The sequence below is a fragment of the Poecile atricapillus genome, chromosome 1 (genome assembly GCF_030490865.1).
Source record: "Poecile atricapillus isolate bPoeAtr1 chromosome 1, bPoeAtr1.hap1, whole genome shotgun sequence".
Lineage (NCBI taxonomy): Eukaryota > Metazoa > Chordata > Aves > Passeriformes > Paridae > Poecile > Poecile atricapillus.
In genome coordinates, this window is record NC_081249.1 from 115190208 (window position 1) to 115212231 (window position 22024).

The 22024-nt window shown below is 44.7% G+C and overlaps 1 protein-coding gene across 4 annotated transcripts in view; it reads right to left on the bottom strand.

Moving 5' to 3' along the window:
* Positions 1–22024, bottom strand: part of FAM168A (family with sequence similarity 168 member A) — a 127719-nt gene that overhangs the window by 57949 nt on the left and 47746 nt on the right. For all 4 annotated transcript variants that reach the window (XM_058833554.1, XM_058833392.1, XM_058833474.1 and 1 more), the window contains one exon: positions 1830–1917. In XM_058833554.1, coding sequence (XP_058689537.1) covers positions 1830–1899 — 70 coding nt within the window. In that variant the 5' untranslated portion in view covers positions 1900–1917. The remainder of the gene's footprint in view (positions 1–1829; positions 1918–22024) is intronic.

Consider the following 22024-nt stretch of genomic DNA (forward strand, 5'->3'; position numbering starts at 1 on the left):
GAAATGTACATTGAATAGATATTAAGGTGGAGCTTTAAGCACATGCCAAAAAAAAAAAATCAAAGTAAAGAGTGAGAGAAGTAGCCTCTTGTGGCTAGGAAGCCACAAAATTCCTGTTATTTCCAGAGTAGGAAAATAACTGTGCACTTATGAGCTCGTTCTATCACCCAAGCGCTGCTGGAGTCCACAGTCCTCTCACAATGGGGAGATTTTTGAAGAGACTTTTTCACAGAGATTGTTTTTTTTTTCAAGCCTCTCGTGCTTTGACTGTGAGACCAAAAGTTCCCCCAAGCTACAGTATCTCCAACAAAGCAGCTGCATAAATTGGAATGGGAAAAAGAAAGGATGAATAAAAATGGGGCAAAACGCCTTTGAGGAACTCTCTGCTCTGCAGAGTCTCAGACAGGGCTCCTCACAGCCCCATGGATCCAGCACCTGGAAGTGCTGCCAAACTCAACCAGAATATTCCATGCACAAAGTAGCTGAGAGTATTTGATGTTCATTCCCATTTGCTGGTGACCAATCTCCCCCACAAAAGCACATTCCCAAATAATTCCACACAATAGGTGAAAGTCAACACACCCAACTGGCAATGCAAATAAAAAAGCAAGAAGCCCTAACACAACATGACACCCAGTAGCTGATTACATTCCCCAAAATGGTATAAAAAGGAGTTTTCCAGGGCTGATTTTGTCATCAGGGGGTTACAAGATCAGAGCAAGTCAAGGTGAACATAATCCACAGGGAAAACCAGATACACCTGAACCGGGATTTTCTTTTTCCGAAGTACAGTTTCTCTCCCAACTGAATTAGTTCCACTTTAGTTTCCCACTAGTTACATAATTATGGTAAACATCTTTCAAGGCTGGCCTTTTTTGAGTATTAAGGATAACATTTTTAGACAACTCAGTTCTAAAGAAGGTTTCAAACAGACACCAGACTTGCTCTTCCACATGAGATTAACCCAACCAAAGCACAACTGGAAACAAAAAAAAAATCAGTCAATAATGTAGCTTAAGTCACCATCTATCACAATAACTGGATGTTCTCCAAAGAAGGCGCTCTTGGCTGTGGGATCCTCATTTCCACAGCTGGATTATTCCAGCATATGCACCCCAGTGGTTCAGTGCAGCTCCAGAGGGAAGGGAAGGGAAGGGAAGGGAAGGGAAGGGAAGGGAAGGGAAGGGAAGGGAAGGGAAGGGAAGGGAAGGGAAGGGAAGGGAAGGGAAGGGAAGGGAAGGGAAGGGAAGGGAAGGGAAGGGAAGGGAAGGGAAGGGAAGGGAAGGGAAGGGAAGGGAAGGGAAGGGAAGGGAAGGGAAGGGAAGGGAAGGGAAGGGAAGGGAAGGGAAGGGAAGGGAAGGGAAGGGAAGGGAAGGGAAGGGAAGGGAAGGGAAGGGAAGGGAAGGGAAGGGAAGGGAAGGGAAGGGAAGGGAAGGGAAGGGAAGGGAAGGGAAGGGAAGGGAAGGGAAGGGAAGGGAAGGGAAGGGAAGGGAAGGGAAGGGAAGGGAAGGGAAGGGAAGGGAAGGGAAGGGAAGGGAAGGGAAGGGAAGGGAGGGTTCTGAGGGGAGCCTTCCTGTTGACTGTCCCAGCAGCTGCCTGCATTTTTGTTAATCTAAAGAAAACCCCTTTGGATCCTTTTCCTTAGGATTTCCAGGGCATCCTCTTTGCCCCAACTCTTCTCACCACCCTCACTGTACTGGCTTTGCTGAAGGGTTTTTCCTGCGAGTCATGCTCCCATCTGGCTCCCTGATGGGAAATCTTTCTCCCTCATTAAGGGATTAACCACCACCCCACACAGACATTCAGGGAAAGCCAAAGCCCTGTCCTACCTGTATAGGCCATGTTCTTCGGGTTTCCGTAGGGAGCCCCAGGTTGGACGGGGCTGTAAACAGGATTCATGGTGGAAGACCAGGAACTCTGAGGACAAAAGAAAAGCAGAGTTGAGACCGTTGCCTTACATTGGCTCCCGAGCTGCTGTCTGTGCAGACTCCTGATAGCATCACCCTGTTAGAATTCCAGACACAGAAAGCTGTGAAGGAAGGGATTTACAACCAGACATTACAACCAGATAGCATATTTAATAATTCAAGTTTTGGATCTCTCCGTTAATTCCCACAACTTCTCCAGCACTGCATATTCTGCCTACAAATGTACCCGGAGCAGATTAATCTTCCACATCCCTGCTCCAGGGGGGCTCAGGACTCATGACCCCACTTCCAGCTTGCTATGAACAAAGAGGAGGAGGCACAAAGTCAGGCAAGGAATTCTCCCCCTCGGAAGAGCAAGCAGTTCTTGGGTGATAAAACCAACCCTGCTGAAGACCTGACCTTTCCGAAAGCAGCAGATAAAAGACCATTTGCCGCTGGCGAGATGGAGAAGGGCGAGTCTTGGTGAGCTTTCAGCGTGAGCTGACTGTGAAAACCTGGAGGCCAAGGCTTGGATCCTGTGTGGGGCTGGGCAGGATTACCCCCTCATCCCACCCGTGTCCCATGGGGAGACTGACACAGAGCTTATGTGAGCAAGGAGACTTCCACAGCCTTTGTGCTCCTCTTTCCAATAAAGACCATGAAGCCAGGTCAGCTTCTTGTGGGTTTTATCAAGAGGAAAGCAAGTAATTTGGGAATTTGTGTCTAACTGTCAGTTAGGCAACTGGCTCAGTTAATGATCTTAATGAAGCACATTCTCAATTCTGATTAATGGGAAAATCAGTCATTAAGCTTTATTAGGCAACGAACTTGTCTCCACAGCTATCTAGTGGTAATTTCACACCAGAACCAAGCCCATCTTGCTTCAAAATCTAGGGGTTTTGTTAAAATGTGTTATTTTACAGTTCATAAATAACACCATTCTCTCCAAACAAGTCCCTCACGGTGGGGACACAATTTGTTAGATCATTAACTCCTTCCGCTTTACCTCTGAAGAGTAAACAAGTCAAATGTTAAATGTGTTAAATGTTAGCACCGATTGACTTGACAACAATTAGTACTTAATTAATTAGCTGTCCCTCCACCCCCAAGTTAGCACTGAATGAGCCATTCACAAAGCAAAGGAAATCAGGGTTATAAGCAAGTGGAAAGAGACAGGGAGACTCAGAATTCCATCAGTGGCTTCACTAACACACAGCAGAGCATTAAGAAGATCTTTAAGAAAATGAGAGTAAGACCAGGCTGTCCAGAGAAGCTGTGGCTGCCCCATCCCTGGAACTGCCCAAGGCCAGGTTGGACAGGGCTTGGAGCATCTGATCTAGTGGAAGTTGTCCCTGCCCATAGCAGGGGTGGGACTGGATGAGATTTAAGGTCCCTTCCAACCCAAATCATTCCGTGATTTTATGAAATAAAATTTCTGGGGGTAATTCTTCACCTTTCCATTGTTCCTCACCAAAAACCACCCAGTGACAGCTGGACCTGCTCCCAGACAGGGCAGGAATCACGGCTGCTTTTCTAAAGCGCCTTTTCAAAGCCAGCACCATTTCATTTGTACTCTCGTGTGTGTAAAGAATATAAAAAAAATCATAATTTGGGAGGGGAAAAAAATGACTGCCTATGTGTGGCTTGCATTAGGTGTTGTACCAAATGGTAAAAGCAAAATACTCTTATTGAGAAGGATGAAAGAAAATGCTTTTTATCCCAGATAAAAAGGTTGTAATCGTGGTGGGGGCTTGAGAGCTTGTGAGGAAGAGGTTTGTGCTTCCTCCCTACTTTGTATGCAAGGTGGGATTTCCAGACAGCAGGAAAGAGCCCCTGCAAACGGCATTTGGGAAGGATGATTTTCTCTCCCATTCTGCAAGACAATGCCATCTGAAAATACATTTGAAATTCATTGCAGGCACCATGTTGTGGCATTGAAACAGCTACACTGAAATGGGAATAAAACAGGATTAGCAAAATTAAACCTCCTGCACCGCCAGAACCTGCAGAGTTCGCTTGTGGCCATGAATACCCAACAAAAAGACTACTAAAAATTAATTATAAACAGACAAACACCAGTGCTGCTCTATTGCAGGAGCTTCCAATGCTTCCTAATCCCTGAGACAGCAACGCTCAGTTGCTCCTAGAGATTCCAGCAAGGAGTAACTCCAGCAGGAATGCCATGGGAATAAGCTGATGGCAAACAGTCTCAAGATACTTTGTGGCTGTAACCTGGTTACCTTTTCATCTATTTTAGCATTCCTGTGAAAGTGCAGGACACGCTCCCATCGCAGGAGGGAACTGCTCCACGTGAAGGGCAAACAGAGTCACAAGGGAGGTCGGGAATGGGTTGCTGTGGCCTTGGCAGCGCTGGGGAATGGTTGGACACCATGACCTTGGAGGGCTTTCCCAACCTTAATGATTCTGTGATTCCATGAGTGTGTCCCCCACCCCTGGGAATCTGCAATAACCACATCTCCGAGCTCCTACAGACACGGGACACCAGGAACATCGCATCCCACTGTTTTCCTCCATCACTGGTTTACTTTGTGCATTTGGAAACACCATGCCCAGATTCCCCCATCTCCATTGGGGGGTTTGCAACCCCCATCATCATGGTTGGAAAAGATCTCCAAGATCATCAAGGCCAACCTCTGACCAAATATAAAACCTAAAAGAATAAAGCAGGCATGGAAAATCCAGGAAGTTAATGAAGTTATTATCATTATCTTTTCAGAATAAAGGAATGAAATATTTTTGGAATATTTTGAAATTAAATATATTGAAATACATATTCGATAATATATTATTGAATATATAATTAAATCTATTTTGCAGGGTTTTTAAAACAGTGGCATGGACAGGCGAGTCTTTCAGGCTCTCCAAAAACAAAACAGCAGCTCTGAACTTAAAAAGGAGTAAACAATGGAAATGGGAGCTGTTCTGAGCAACAGACATTTTTCCATTTTCTTTCAAATCATTCCTTGTGTCAAGGTGATTTTCCCTTTAAACTCCCATTGCCTTGGTTTTTGTAGCACTGGGATGCAATGCCTTTTGAGAGACCCGTTCTTTACACTCCAGAGAGAGGGTGGTATTTTCTCTATGTGCCAAAAGTAATTTATTTCACATCAGGTGGCACAGAACCAACATGAGAGAGTATGAACAAAGAAAAGAGATACTTTTCTTCCTTGACCTGCACATCACCTCTTTAAATGAATTTTATACAAATTGCATGCTAATAATATTCAGCCAAAGTCTCCTTGAACATGAAAAGGCCTCCTGACCTTACACTCCATGCAAATTCCACTAATTTTCTGACAATTTTTCACTTAAATCGTTTGAAGCTTGACCCTCACTTGGGATCCACCAAACAATAATTAAATTACCTTCCAATTTATCTGTTAAAGGTTAATTTAGGCAAGTTACAAGGGTATATCCCACCTTTCCCCAAAAATGTCTGGGACAGCAGGCACGAGCTCAGAGATTCGTTTCCACAATGAGCAGCTTCTTCTTTAATTTATTCTTTTTTTAGCAACACCTTAAGAGTTGATTGAACATCTCTCATCTTCCACTGTCCCAGGCTGCCTTCTCCTCTCCCAGCTGATGTCAACCTCCCCAGCAGAGGGAAAGAACTAACCCTCATGGAAATGCCTTGGAGCAAGGGATTTCACTACAGCACTTGACCTTCCTGATCTCAATGGAAATGGAAAACAAAGCTGATCCCAAAAACCTACAGTCCTACAGCATCTTCCATCAGATCCACCTCCAAACCAGGATAAGAGCACTCAGATCTTCACTGAGGAGACACACGAGAGTGTCCTGGGAGACAAAACCCCAAGGAGACACATTCACATCACCTACTGTTTCCTCTGAGATGAAGAACTAAACAAATCCACACACTTCCAATCAAGAAAAGCCTGACATCTCTATCAGCAACAAGCCCTTTTGTCTTCATTGTATGAAAAATGAAATAGATAATTTATAAGCACAAAGCAGCTCTTGACTTTGGAATTTGCTGACCTCAGACTGCCCAAAAAATAAATGCCGAGGCAGGAAAAATCTCAACCTTTCATTTGCTGAAGTTTATGATCTGCTTAAAAGCCAGAGGATCAAAAAATGATAATTCAGTTATTAATTCAATTTCATATTATAGACTGCATATTGAAATATTGTAAAGGAAATCCCTGTCCTCCCTGAAAAAGACTAGGAAGATGAGATCATTTGTTGCACAGGTGAACCTGAACGTGGGTGGCAAAATATCTGTACATTGTGTTTGCCTATTTGAATCAGGCAGAGCTTACACAAACACCCCTTTGAGCCTAAATAAGTGAGAAATTATTGAATAATAGACTCAAAGACTGGTTTGGATTGGGAGGACCTTAAAAGTCATCCAGTTCCGACCCCCTGGCATGGGCAGGGACATCTTCCACCAGACCAGGTTATTCCAAGCCCTGTTCAACCTGGCCTTGAACCATTTGCCCCCACAAGAAATTTCAGGATGAGAAAAACCAAAAGATTCTGGCACAGCTGGGGCTATATTAACTTGTTTCCAGTGAAGAAAATGTCTTAATGCAGATGAATTCCTTGCTGAAAATTCCCAGCTTTTTATCTGCAAGTCTGATGGGTTTCACCAGCAGGTAACCAATAAATACATGTATTTTTTAAAAGATCTAACATCTCTGCCCCAGTGAGTCCCAAACCATTCTCAGCAGTTCTCAAACGACTTCCTTGATATATTCCTATTAACTTCTCTAACTTGAGGCCTTGCTGGCTTTCCCTTTGGAGATGAACCCTGCTGTACTCTTGTACTTGGTGCTCTCCAACTGAGCCACGGCTTCCTCCAGCTGATTATCTCCATTCTTTTATCTTCCCTATCCTACTTCATTATGTTCTGCTGAAAAGGCTTCCTGGAACACACAGCTTGAAGGCACTTCTCTCCTCTCCTTCCTTTCCACAAGCACTGCCTTGGGAGATTTGGGCTGGCCACCAGGGAAAACCTGGATTATAAACATCTATCCCACACCATCACCCAGTCACTACAAAGAGAAGACCAAAATAATCTTGGTTATCTTTCTTATCTGAGCCTTCTCGAGCTGCTTTAGACCTCTCTCCCAGCCAGCCACTGCTCCTCCTCCTAAGAGAAGCTGCACTGCAGGAGTCAGACAGAACAACCAGACACAAAAGCAATATCCATAAAAAGACAATTTCTCACACTAATAAATATAATCTTCCCCCCTTCCGAGCTCTTTAAAAATTGATCACCTCTCTGGCTTTGTTTTACAGATGCAGAGAAGATGCAGGAGAGCAGGTTCAAGGGTGAGTTCACCGGAAGCATTGGAATAGGTGGAATAACCATCCCTGAAAGAGTTCAGGGAACATGGGTCACTGGTGGTCTTGGCCTGGATTCACAGTTGGACGCAACGGCCTCAGAGAACTTTTCCAAACTAAATGATTCCATGATTCTAAGGTAAACCAGACCATACTGGCAGGACCGAGATTCAGGTGCAATACCCATTTTCCATCACATTATCCTCCAAGACAAGCTTTAATTTATGTTTTGCTCCAAAATTTCCAACCACTACCACTAATTACCCTCCCTCCATTTCTAGAATTACTCCCCCCAAAATGGGAGAATCCCTTTGAAGCTGTATCTTGAATATTGAAAACATCTTCCAATGGATTGCAACAGGATAAACATCTAAATTTGTCTGGGAGTCGATCACACCCTACAAAGCTGGCACATCAGCAATACAATCTTCCTGGAATTAAAATCAGATGAGGGCAGAGATGTCCTTTTAATGACAGATGGGTGAGGCTTCCCTGGGCTTTGGTCAAATCCAGTGTGCTGCAGGTTTTGACTGTAATTTGTCACTTCCAGTCATAGTTGTTCCTTGTTATTCCCTAACAATCTTCATCCAGTTCCTGTTTTCTGGTCACTTCTGGGATTTCTTCTCTGGTCAAGACTGAAAACCAGTCAGGCAACTCAAGGCAGGGTTGAAGAGCAGCTCTAGCCCCACTTTCCCATCAGACAGCACAGGAAATCTCTCCCTGTCCTCTTCTCTGCTCACGTTGATGGATGGACCCAGATGGGATTGAGGCTGGAAGATGAATAGTGCAAACGGAGGGGATCGATCCTCCCTAATAGTCCCTCCTTCCTTCAATATTTTGGAATCTTCGTTCTGAAACAAAGCAGTACCAAGGAAGATGAAGGAGGGCCCAGGCTAAATCCGTCAGCAGAAAGGGAGCTTTGGCAAGAAGTTTGTTTATCATCGTCTTTTTGTAACTTCATGTTGGCAAGAGGCACTGTGTTAACAAGCCCAGGAGCCTGAAAGTCTTTCCCATCCATAGGATAGGCAGACGGTGGCATTCCCTCACTCCATTTGGAAACCAAGCTACATGGAAGGAGAAAAACAGACTCCAGATTTATGTTGGGCTTGATGTGCCCCATCAAAACCCAGGAAATATATGGGGCAACTTGGTACTACTTGAAAAATAAGCAAAAGAAGTTGCTGACTTTTGGGGGGAAAGCTGCCAAGTGATGAATAAACAGAACTCAAATTAAGAAATTTGCAACAATCATAGGCAGAGTTCAGGCAGGCGTTTAACTTCCTAAGGAAATATGGGACAGCTCAGGCTTAAAAAAACCAGGGATGCACACCAAAGGCAGTGGTGTTGCAATTATTATTACAAGCCTTCAAAATAAAGATTGTTCAATGTGAAAATATGAAATTAAATACCCACTTCATCACATCTAGCTCTCAAAGACTGAAGTGGGAGATTAGCTGTTCTACAGCTCAGTCCTCTCCCCTTGCCCACAACAGCTTGGCATTCTTTTCCCAGAAACTAAGCAGTGCTGGTAGGGACCACTGCCTGGTCACCACATCCCAAATCCAAGGGTCTCCATGACCAACCTGTGCTGTGCTCCTGGGCAGAAGAGCCATCTTTCAGCATCCATCTCGCTGTCAGGAATGCTGACATCCTTCCAGGCCAGGCTGGAGGGGGCTCAGAGCAACCTGGGCCAGTGGGAGGTGTCCCTGCCCACAGCAGGGGATGGTACTGGATGAGCTTTAAGATCCCTCCCAACCCAAGCCAGTCTGGGATTCCTGGATTCTGCACCTATGCCCTACTGCTCTAGTATTTATCCAATTCACATCCTCTGGAATTCTGTCCTACTTGGCATTTCTTTCACAGACTCTGAGCCTAATCCTGCAGAAATATGCAGTGCCACAGCACATAACCAGCACAACAGAAAAGCAAGCTGACACAGATGACCACGACAGAAATCTTTAAATGAAGGCTACAGATGTCTGTAAAGCTGTCCTAGGCCTCAAACACAAGTCAAACATTCCGTACAGGCATTACCAGAGGTTAGTGGCAGACATTGTATAAGGGACACAAGCCAATAATCAGTGCATGTATGGCATGATCTCTAAGACATGCAATATGCACTCAATTAGCATATTCATATTTCACAACCACTGGAAAAGCCAAGAATTTTCCAGCCTGCCGCTACAGAAGATTTTGCAGTGCTTTTATTCACCTAAACACTCATTCAGGTTTCCAGTGAATACACCTAGCCCAGGAGTCCAAAACCAGGAATGCTTTTGCAGCAACACAAAGGAAAGGGCTGAAAGGCTACAGCAAGTCAACAATTAACTTAACTTTCCACAGATTTCTGGACATACCTTCCCAAACTAAAGAGTGGAGAGAGAAGTTTGAAGGAGCTTACAGCTTGCAGTTTGTATCAGGAAAAAAGACCTACTAAGTCCCCAGCCTATGATGGCCAGAAAATTCAGCTTTGCTGCCTTGTTTTCCATCAGGGGAATAAGACTGGTTCGGGGAATGAATGGCATGGCAGAAATTGCAGAGCACCCATTCCCTTCTTCCTGAAAATAACAGTGAGTGCTGACAGCAAAAAAACAGTTAAAAATGTCCTGGAAGTCTCTTGGAAATGTTCATAAGGAAAAAGCTTACTCGGAAGCAGCCAAGCAAATGTCGGCCTTCCCACATCTGTACTCATCTCAAATCGGTCCCTCCTGGCTGCACAATCAAGGAGCCACTTGAAAAACCAAGGCTTCAGCATCCATGTAGGTCAAACAATCACAAAATCATGGAATGGTTTGGATTGGAAGTGACCTTGAGAATCCTCCAGTGCCACCCCTGCCATGGGAAGGGACACCTCCCACTGTCCAAAGTTCCTCCAAGCTCTGTCCAACCTGGCCTTGGACACTTCCAGGGATCCAGGGGCAGCCACAGCTTCTGTGTGCCTCACCACCCTCACAGCCAGGAATTCCTTCCCAATATCCCATCTATCCCTGCACTCTGGTAGTGGGAAGCTGTTCCCTGTGTCCTGTCCCTCCATCCCTTGTCCCAAGTTCCACTCCAGCACTCTTGGTGCAATGCCAGGGGAACATTTGGACTCAATGTCCTTGAAGGCTGTTTCCAAGTTTAACAATTCCATTGTTGTACCTATGACTGATAATTTAATTATTCTTAGAATTCAGTGTTGATTTTATAACACTCAGGTATAGCCAGAATAAACTCACCTGGTTTAAGCCCACAGAGTTGTCTGTAGCCTCACAGCTTCATATTATAAACTCTACAGAGAAAAAGCCTTTTTATATTGCACAAAAGATCCCAGCACACATTGCACAGCAATTCCATGATTTGCAGTGCACACACCCTTATTTGTGCCTTTTTGAAAAAGAAGAAAAAAAATCAGGCCTTTGATTTGCAACCAATTTGTGACACATTTCTTTTCATGCTGATAAGCCTCATCTCTGCACATAATAAGGCTTTTTTTCTGCCATCATTTCTACCTAACAATTCTATTTTCATCTTAAATGAACTCTATCAATCATACAACAGGTGCACATCACCTACTCAAGAGACAGATTTCCTTTCTCCAGATTTCTCTGTCCTCTGACAATGCCCAAATTGATAATAACTGTGATAAACCCCCCAGTCTGGTAGGGGACTAATTTTGGTAAGATTCACTCTATTTCTTAATGAATTCACAAGTTTTTTCCCTTGCCTGGAAAATAAATTCAGTATTTCCAGAAGATGTTTTGTGAAATACTGGTGGCATGTTCTTTATTTCCCTAATAAACAACAGCAACTGAGTTCCTGGTTTCTGTTCAATGATTAATTCAGCTTTAAGAGATGATTCCAACAGCAAGGAAGAACTACCAGGGGATCTAGAAGGAATTAAATATATAATAAGCAGCCCAGTAGGCAGCACACACTGTGGGTAAGAGAGAAACAAGACTGGATGTGCATCCTCTGGAAGTGCAGTCCGAGGATGCTGGACAATGTGACCGGCACAGGGAACACAGGGAAAGCACAGGGCAGGGCCTGGGCAATCTTCACAGGAATTGCCAGGCAACAGGAGCGAATAAATGTCCTTGAGGGAAAGAAAAGGAGGGCAAATTGTGAGAGTAGCCACGACCTCTACGATCTGGAGAGCCTGGGAATACACTCTTCAGAAAGAACAAATGTTACACAGCAAGACACTTCCCCGAGGCCCCCCCTGTCTCTTTATTTTTTTTCCCCAAAATGACTTCTTTCATTAACTATAAAATAATGTGGTTATTCCTTTTTCAATTAATAATATGCCTTTAATAGCATTTGTAATATATATTTTGTATTTTCATTTCTTCACCTATGCAAATTTAAACACAATGGTGCCTGTATTTAGAATCAGAGCACAGTGAATGACACTCCATAAAGTATTTCCACATAAATTTCCCAGGGCACAGGTGTCCCTCACTGGCATTACTGGGGCTGTGCTCTCCCACCAGCATCCCTCAATGTGCAAAACACCCCTAGTGCAATTCCAAAGGAAGATGGAAAATACACAAAACAAAGAGAGGAAGATGTACTTCACACCCCTCTCTTCTCTGGAAATTAAAACCCAGCTGTGCCCAGATTTCGGTATCAGATTGTCAGATTTGTCCTCCCAGTGTGGCTGAGGGCTATGGAAATGTAATTACAAAGGGTTTTAGGGTGGCACTTTTAATTTCCCCCTCAGGCAGTGTGTTTGCCACAGGCAGCAGTTCATCTGTGTGTTTGGTGGGTGTTTAAGCCCTTGGCAGAGGAAGCCCAGGTTTCCCCTGCTCCCACTCTTAGTTTTCAAATGAACACGAGCCTGCAGGTATTTCCAACTCGGTGTGGATGAGCTGAGGTGAAGCTGCCATTGATGTTCTCACATCCCTCCTTTGTTCAGCTCAGCCAACACTAAAAGCAGCTCTAAAAACATGAAACGTGTGCCTGCACCTCTCCTGGTCTTTTACCTGATGTACAATACCTGTCCACTGGCTGGAAAGAGAAAGGGAGGTCTGGTACTGAAGGACAGGAACACCATTTTGAAGGATTTTATTCTGCATTTTCACAAGAGAACACGGCATCTTGGCAGAAGCTAAATATTATTATTAGCAAAAGGTTCTTCACCCAGATGGAGCACTGAGCAGGCTCCCCAGGGAATGGCCACGGCCCTGAGGCTGCCAGAGCTCCAGGAGCATTTGGACAATGCTCTCAGGCACAGGGTGGGACTGTTGGGGTGTCCATGCAGGGCCAGGAGGTGGATTTTGATGCTCATGGGTTCTTTCCAGCTCAGGATATTTCATGATTCTATGATCTGTCAAGGCAGCCTTGTAGAAGGAACAGAGCACAATTCCCATCCCCACCACAGCAGCAGCTCCATAGCTACACTCCTGAGCTCTTGCTGACCCAGGACTTGTAATCTCCTTCTGCTGGAGCATATTTGATACAAATGCTAATCCTCCTGATTTGCAATTCACTGCTGCCATCTGATCCTGAAAATCTTCTGCAGACATCAGAGCAGGGAAACAGGGAACTGAACGTGAGACAGAACTGCTCAGGCTGTGCTGCCAATTACCAGCAATTAAGAGGGCACTCAAAAAAATCCTCATCAGCCCCTGAACCACCTTAGAATTTGGAGCTGGCATCACTGACAAACTTCCCATGGCTCTCCATCCTGCTGTGTGCAGCCTGTCTCAGCCCATGGCTCTAGGACAATGTGTGCCATGAGTTACTGATGGCAGCCAGGCCACAAAGCCCACCATGGCTCCAGCAGAGGACAGTCCATGCTGGGGAGGAAGCTTCCAAGGAACTTTGCTCCACAGGTGCCATGTGGAGGAACAGGAACTCCCCAGAGCAACCAGAAGAACACTGCACTTCCAGATTTGTCACCTGTACATTAAAATGCCAGCTGAAGCTTTGTGACAGTCTGACAGACAACTGGATATGGTGCATTATGGAATCCCAGACTTTGGGTTAGAAGAGACCTTCCACTATCCCAGCTTGCTCCAAGCTCAGTCCAACATGGCCTGGAACACTTCTAGGGATCCAGGGACAGCCACAGCTTCTCTGTGCAACCCGTGCCAGCACCACCCTCATACTCAGGAATTCCTTCCCAGTATCTAATCTAAATTCACACTCCTTCAGTTTAAAACCATTCCACCCTTGTCCTATCCCCTGTGCTGAATTCTTCTTCTGCTACCCATTTATAAAATATTGTGACAATCTTGAAAACTGTGAGTTCAATAGGAAAGCCATGTAAACTGAGGGAAGCTCCTGGAGGAATGCAGGGGGACTGGATTAGAAATTTAGAAGGGGAAATTACAGAGGCAGAGGGAATGCAAAAGCAGCAAGTGCATCTCTGAGTCCAAAACCAGAAACAGAGGCTGAGTCATGGCTGCTATATTTGGTATAAATCCAGAGAAATCATTCCTAAAATAGGTTAACAAAATACTTAGAAGCAGAAAAAGGAAATTCCATCTTGAATATAGAGTGAAAAACTCCATCTAGGAGGGTTTAACGTGGTAAGGAAAGCCCTGGGGTCACCAGCATCCAAAGGGAATGAAATACTGGTGTAGCTGAAGAGGATCTTTGTTAAACATAATCCTGCAATTACAAAAGAGCCACATAAAAATACAACTCCATTTCCCATCTTGTAATCCAGTCTTTAACACTTGCTTTCACCAGGAAAGAAAAAGCATCCTGTTCTGTCAGGCTTTTTAAGGCTGTGCAGTGTTTGCTCAAAAAACAAAGTAGGGCTTCAGATGAGCAGCAGGAACTCCAGGGTTTACTTTCCCAGGGGTGATGAGAACTCTGAATATGTGCAGCCCTGGAAAGGTTTGGGAACTCTCAACATTCCCAAAAAAAAGAGGCTCACAGCTGCTTCAGCAGCTTCTGCCCATGACCTTGGATCATTTTTCCATAAAGCTCCTTCGCTGGGTGTTCTCCACACATCCTGCTTTGTATCCTGCACAACCTGGGCAAATCACTTAATTGAGTGGTCGTTAATTACAGCTGCACATCACTTCTTTCTCAGCATCAGCCTTGAGCAATCACACACCTTACCCTGCTCTGGTTTGGTGTAACCTGATGTCTGTGCCCATGCCCCACTTCCCAGGAGAGGGCTGGAGGTTGTGCTGCAGCTGGGGTGGGTTTGGCTCCCTCCTGACCACGATTTTGGGGTGACTGGGTTAATGAGGTGATCTGCTGGTCCATATCCCATATATCCTACATGTTCCTGACAGAAGCTGGAGACTTCATATGGGTCTGTGTATCTCCTGGCAGAGCCATCACCAATCAATCCAAAGACATCAGCTAACAGAAGTTTCAGGTTAATCCACCTGTCCAGATTTCTAAACTACTTCATGACTCCTTTATTGGGGAATACCTATGCAATAAATCAGGAATATAGATCTCTGTGAAGCACAAGCACTGGTTTAACTGGAAGCTACAGACCTGAAGGTGACATCAAACATCAAGTCCCAGGTCTGGTTGAGAGGAAGTCGGGAGAGATGCACTGAACAGGCCCTTCAAGTATCTAAAATCTTATTCTCTCTTCAGCAGGGAGGCTGAGGAAAGCCTTCCAGCCAGGAAAACCAGGGAATGCCACTGCCTGTGCCTTGGCAGCTCCTCCCTCTCACTGTCAGCAACTGCTGGCTCTTGCTCTGCTCCCTCAGCTGCAAACAGCCTGAAGATGAATCATTATGGGTCCCTGAACTTGCAGAACAAGGGATCATTTTTCCAGCTCCAGTCTTCCATAGCTTTTGGCTGCCTGGATCAGCAGTACCATGCCAAAAGCAAGTACTTCACCCAAAGATGCTATGAAGACATTGCCAGGTTTGGACACAGCAAGAGGACAAAGAAAGGTACAGAATTCCAGACTGATTTGGTTTGGGAGAGGCCTCAGAGTTCATCCAGTCCCACCCCCTGCCATGGACAGGGACACCTTCCACTAGCCCAAGGTTACTCCAAACCCTATCCAGCCTGGCCTTGGACACTTCCAGGGATCCAGGGGCAGGCATTTGAGCCTCTCCACCCTCACAGGGAAGAACTTTTTCCCAGTATCTGGTCAGAATCCACCCTCTGTTTGGATAAGTGTGGTTTACTTTCCTTTTCACACCTCTGTCAATAACCAGTGCAAATTCACAGTTTAGCAAGTTAAGAGTTCTTGTTCACAGCACTGGAACCACATAAAAAATATCTGTAAACTTAATGCAAAACTCAAAAGAAATTACAGAGATCTGCCTTGAAAAATAAAGAAATGGGGCTATTCCTAAATGATAGGGAGAGGCCATGGAGCTGCTCCAGGGCTGGAGCCCCTCTGCTCTGGAGCCAGGCTGGGAGAGCTGGGGGTGCTCACCTGGAGAGGAGAAGGCTCCAGGGAGAGCTCAGAGCCCCTTGCAGGGCCTGAAGGGGCTCCAGGAGAGCTGGAGAGGGGCTGGGGACAAGGCATGGAGGGACAGGACACAGGGAATGGCTTCCTACTGTCAGAGGGCAGGGATTTTGTACCACTGAGTCTTAATCCACACAGAGAGCCTCAGAACAGCCCATCAACACTTGGCCACTCTCACTCCCTGCTTTCCTTGGATCCACAGAGCTGTTTGGGCTGAATGAGCAATTAGAGTATGAGAAAACAGATGGCTCTATTTGGCAACTTCTTGCAAAGTGTCATTTTGAGACAAGCCAGGTCATGTCACAACTAAATGACTCCAGAGTAACTGCTTTCAGGAGCCTCGGAATAAAGGGATGAAAGTTTGCAGGCAGCAGAGTCTAAGATGGTCAATCAGATTGCACCAATTCAGCTTCCACTGGATTTTGTAATTAACTGCAGAGTTGAGCAGTCCTCACTATCAGGATCACAGAACCATCCACAGATTTGGCTTAGAATGGATCTTTTCATGGTATTTAATGATTGCAGGAAAGGTGCATGTTGGGTAAAGTATTTATATGCTGAATGTGTCTATTTCCTTCTCATTTTTTATTCAAAATCCCAAAGTTTTTCCACATATGGGCCTTTGGAATCACAGGGATTCTACTGGACTGCTGCACTGCTCCTGAGCTAATCCAGACAAACTTTTAGCAACTCTGAGTGCAGGAACTCCAGTGTACAGTTAATCCAGTAGTGCTACAATTAATTCTCACTCTCTTCACAGTGATCTTGGTTCAGAGCAGTTAAACAAGACCAAAACACACTAAATCAGCCAACTGCACCACTTAGGAGTTCCCTGGCCCAGAAATCAGCTACAATTTGAGAAAGGGCTTGTGGCTGGCATGGCCTTGTTGGAATTCACTCTGCCTGATCCCTCAGATGTCTCCAACATATCCAAAGCACCTTGGACAGGGCAAAGTTTCTTTGTGCTTCACTGAGATGCCAGTTTGGGACACCTGCAAGAGCTCCCCTATTCCAGAAGTGTTCCAATGGTTTGAACAGCATGAACAGCTGATGTTTCCTGGGATGAAACTGGTTGGGATGCCCAGTAAACACTTTTAAAATCCTTTTTAACTGCTGCCAACACGTGTGTCAATGTCCCCTTCTAAATCAAGCGGCACAACCTGAACTTCCAGCAGCACAAAACACGTGGGGGAATTTTCCGCTGGATTTTATGTTGGGCACTTGCCCACGTCACACAGACTACCAGAAAAACAGACAACACTGCCCAGATCCATCCTTCATTCACTCATCCATAGAAGGGCACTGTGAACTCACGGCTCATTTCAAAGCCAAAGCTGCTCTTTACAATTCAGATGGGAATCTGGCAAACACCCCTTTTTCCAAAGCATGAATCCTGCTTTTCCACTGCACTCTCATCATAGATAGGGCCAGCTGGGGGAGAAGTAATTAAAAATTTTTTCCCTGAAAGACAGGACCTGCATTCTATGCAAATTAATGTTTAAAATACAGTTTTAGGCTAGAGTCCGCAGTTTGGTGATGCCACTTCAGAGAATGTTCCTTCCCAACCTGTCACCACCAGGTGAGTTCTGGCAGCTCATTTAATGCAGAACTAGAAGAAAATTGGATTTTTAACCTGAATTTAATATTCATAATTAGGTTTTAACTTTGAAACGAGTTAATATTGAAAAGCAATTTTAAAATGTAATTCAAAGAACATATTTACTTATGGCTTTTGAGCTATTCTAAGGCCAGAGTTTGCTGGGTACCTATACCAGGAGCATATCCTACAGGGTATTTACCAAGAAATTCCAGGGGATTTTTAGTTATTAAAGAAAGACAACCTGACCTGACAACTCCCTTTTCAAAGACTTCCTGAAACAGAGGTGAAAGAGCTGGGATTTATTCAGGGAGAGAGATTTAGCACCAGCAGAGTCACAAAAGGCATCCCAACATCCTGGGCTTCAGCATCAAGAGGCTTTGCCAGCCCCAAATAAAAATAATAATACAGCAGCACCCCCATCAGTGGCACAGTGTCTTCCCTAGTTATCCTCACCACAGTCACTTCAAAAAAGAGGAATTTTCAGGCTAAGTCAGAACACACAGTCGAGCAGCTTAAGGCACTTCAAATTCTTGTTTTCCTTCCCCAACTTCCCGCAGATTTCTCTCATGATGTCCTTCCCAGCCAAGAACAGCAAATGGAAATCTGCTCCACGACCTGCGAGATAATGGTCTAATACAAGTGGAAAGTATTTCCTTATACCAGGAGAAAACAGCCATCAACAAGACAAAGAGGTGGAATTGCTCATTCCTAAGTGTTTCCGGATGAGTAGGAAAAGGGAAAAAAAGATGTTCTGGCTCTCCCTGAAACACATCTGAACGATATCATTTCTCCTACATCTCAGAATCAAAGAAACTGCCATCAAAAGCCACACATGGTGTTCCTAACTTGGGAATAGTGTACATTCCCGGCTTTATTTTGGGATTTCTGATGTATTTTTCCAATAGCAAGAGCTGTGTTTACCATGAGGACTCCGAGGGCTGAGCATGCCGTCAGTCATCCGGAAATTCTGCAAACAAACAGCACTTCAGCTCTTCCCTGCCAAGAATAAAATCTTATTTGGGACAGGAAAAAAGCCAATCTTCTCTAAAATGAGTAGGGCGACATAGAAATTTGCATCTGTTCACAGGAGGATTTAAAATATGGATCATTTCATGTAAGAAGAATCCAAAGGTGGAAAAATTAAAGGCAACAGACTCTGCCTGTGGTCTTCTTGAAGAATGTGAGAGAACCTCCAAAAAATGGGAGAACAGGAGAGCAGGGAGGAGGATGCTCAGTGGAAAACAAAATAACGGGAAGCAAATGAGTCAAAATCCAAACCAAGAAGAGCTTAAACAAAACAACAGGACACCTTAAACAAGCTAGAAAATAAAAATAGCAAACACAGATCTGCTCCATGTTTATTCCAAGTATGGAAAGATTGGGCATTTCCAGAGAACTTCATGAGGGAAGAGAAAGCAAATATATACTCAAGTCAATAAAACCAAATACTGTTTACTTTAAAAGACAGGGAAAACTTAGACTACCCTGTCCATGATGTGTTTGAAAATCCTTTATCACGTTCAAATCTCTCACTATGTAACAGCAGAAGATTTGTCCTTATCTTTAACAAGTGTCCTAAGGATTATCATGGAATTAGCCAATGTCTCCTTTCCCATGAAGCAAAGTGGCTGGAATGCTGCAGTGCCCTCACTCAAATAAACAGACACAGCATGGGAAGCAAAATAACTCAACCCAAATCCTTCAATTGTGGCTGAAGAGTCCAGTACTGGGGAATAAACCACTACAAAAAGCTACTTACAAAAGCCCCAGTGAGACACTATTAAAAAATTCAAGTTCCAGGACAATAGGAAAAGAGAATGTTATGGATTAGGGAGCAGTTAAGCAATAGGGAACAGCCTTTATTAAACATGGGATTTTCAGACTCCAAAAAGGGTGACAGCAAGGTGCTCCCAGATCCTTTACAGGGACCAGCAGTGGAAACTGGGAAAGAGACAGAAGAGACAAAGCAATGTTTGTGGAGAATAAATTATTCATAATAGTCATAATTAAGTTGGGAGATTCATAGAGCCCTGAGAGAAGTGCACAGAGTGAAATCATCTGCTGAGAGATACAAGGTAATGTGTATTTGCTGAATGAAATAATAAATCCTGCTCCTATTGCAGTGGCTGATGTTTTAGAAAGATCCCCTAGAAGCAATTTTTGGCTATCCAAAAATCACTTATGATGGAGTTTCTGAAATGCTAGTTTGAATGCTGTAATATTTGTATCCATGCAATGAAAACAAAATCGCCAAATGATTAAAAAATGCATTACACACTGCACTTAATTTTTTCTTTTTCAAAATTAACAGCATTTCTAAGCTAAATTCCAATGCCTAAAGGGGCTCCAAGAGAGCTGGAGAGGGACTGGGGACAAGGGAGGGAGGGACAGGACACAGGGAATGGCTTCCCACTGCCAGAGGGCAGGGGTAGATGGGATATTGGGAATCAATTCTTTCCTGTGAGGATGGGCAGGCCCTGGCACAGCGTGCCCAGAGCAGCTGTGGCTGCCCCTGGAAGTGTCCAAGGCCAGGCTGGACAGGGGTTGCAGCAACCTGGGACAGTGGAAGGTGTCCCTGCCCATGGCAGGGGGTGGCACTGGAAGGTTTTTTAAGTCCCTTCCAACCCAAACCAGTCTGGGATTCTCTAAAATACAAAGGTGTGTTACTTCAATCAGGTGGCTTCACTGGAGCAAAACAATCTGAGGGAAGAATGACATTTGAAACTGGTTTGGTTCTTTAAAAATCACCTGGAGCTTGGCTCTGGAATCTTCCAGATCACAGAATTCCTGGATGGGTCAGGCTGGAAGGGACCACAGTGGCTCATCTGGTGCCATCTCCCTGCTCCAGCAGGGCCATCCCAGAGCACAGGGCACAGCAACGTGTCCCGAGGACTCTGGAATATCCCCAGTGAGGACACTTCACACCTCTCTGGATGATCTGTTCATGTGTGGGCACTTCCCAGGGCAAAAGTTCTGCCTCATGTCCAGGTGGAATTTCCTTGGTTCCAGTTCCTGCCCGTTCTGGTGCCATTGCTGGGCCCCAGGAAGCAGATGTGGGACACCCTTTCCCAGATGCACCTTTACATTTTAATTCCCTCTGCTTTAAATTCATCAGCCTACAAAAACATTTAAGAGCCAGCAAAACTCATTAGTGTCTGTTCTGAGGCTGACCCTCATTTGTGAGCCACAGCAGAGCAATACAGAAACCCGATCATAAACCTGGCATTTGGGTTTTCTTTATTTCAACCACACCTATTTCACAGGTGGGACAGGAAAAGGATAAAGAAAATAGTACAAAAGATGACAATGGTGACGAGAACTGAAGGTTCAGCTCTGTGTGTGGCCTTCTGAGGAAAAAGCAGAATCAAAGAAGCAGACATGAGGAGGAACTCTATAAAAACACACACAGTGGAAGGCAGAGCCACAGGGAATCCTGCAATGCTCTCCTTGCACTGGCAGCAAGCTCTGGAGCAGGGAGATGAGAACAAGGACAATATAAGTGTAAGGATAATTTTCTCCTCTCATTTCACCAACAGATATTCCTGGTATAAACTGATTTAGTTAAATTATCAGGAGAAAAGTGATGATCTTACACTGCCCACTCTGCTCACATTATTGCCCATCCCACGCCTCGGTGAGGTGTTGAAGGCAGCACACTACAATTTCTCTAAGCAGTGTTTGACCGATAACCTCCCCCGTCCAAGCAATTCTGGTTTTTGTTGTTTTGGTTTTTTTACATCAACATTAGCACCAGTCAATTTCTATGTGGCATTCAGCTGGGATCCTGCAGACACAAAACCTTCCTAAAACAAAAAGCTTTCTTTTTCCCCAATGAATTATTTTAAGGTTGTCAAAGGAAAATTTTTTCCTCGTAAAGCAAGTTGTGTTTTTGTTTGAGGAAAAAGAATACCCGTTTCCTCTTGTGTAGAATATATTCTGATTGTGTTACAGAGATCCTGCTGATGCACTTACAGTGCCAAATAACCCTCAGGAAAATGAATTTTTCAAACAGTAAAATATATGGATTAACAGTTTAGAACACCCACACCCACTCTGTAATCCCCAGGGCTGAACCCAACAAATTCCTAGGCTTGTTAATTAGCTCACATGCAGGAATGCAGCGCCATGGATGCAATAATGTGCAGTCAGGACGTGTTTTATCAGCACAGGGGCTCCGACAACAATGCAGCGCCTTGGCAGAGCGCCGCGAATTCCGACTGAAGGCTCTCCAGCTGGAGCTGCACGTGACAAATAAAGCAATGATTCACAACTGAACTGCAGTGAGATGCTCTGGCAGGCCATGAGCACGTGGGGATGGGAATTTGCCATTCCTGCACTCTGGCAGCTGGGGGAAGGGAGCCCAAGGATGCACTGGTGACATTCCGGGGTCATTGTTCCACCCCAAGAAGAGCATAAATGGAAGGGAGGAGTAATGTGAACAAGCTGCAGTGGTCTTCCCATACAGCACAGTTACCCCCAGTTACTGTCCCCAGTCTGCAAACCCTCTGCCTGTAATCCTTTTTAAACCAACAAGAGAATTGGCTCCTCACTCTGAAATCCCACAGTATTTCAACGTTAAATGCAAAATATTTAGGGGCTCCAGCTTGAGTCCACAGGAGGAACCAAAGCTATCAGCTTGTAAATCCCTATCCAAGCCTTTAATGAACTGTCTAAATAATCCTCAAGCAGTACCTGGGAACAGCAGCAAACCCCTTTATTAGTAACTTCTGATGAATAATCAGCTCTTTTCCAGGCACTTTTGCAGAAGAAACATCTTTCAAACCCAACCTAACCAAAGACAAGGCA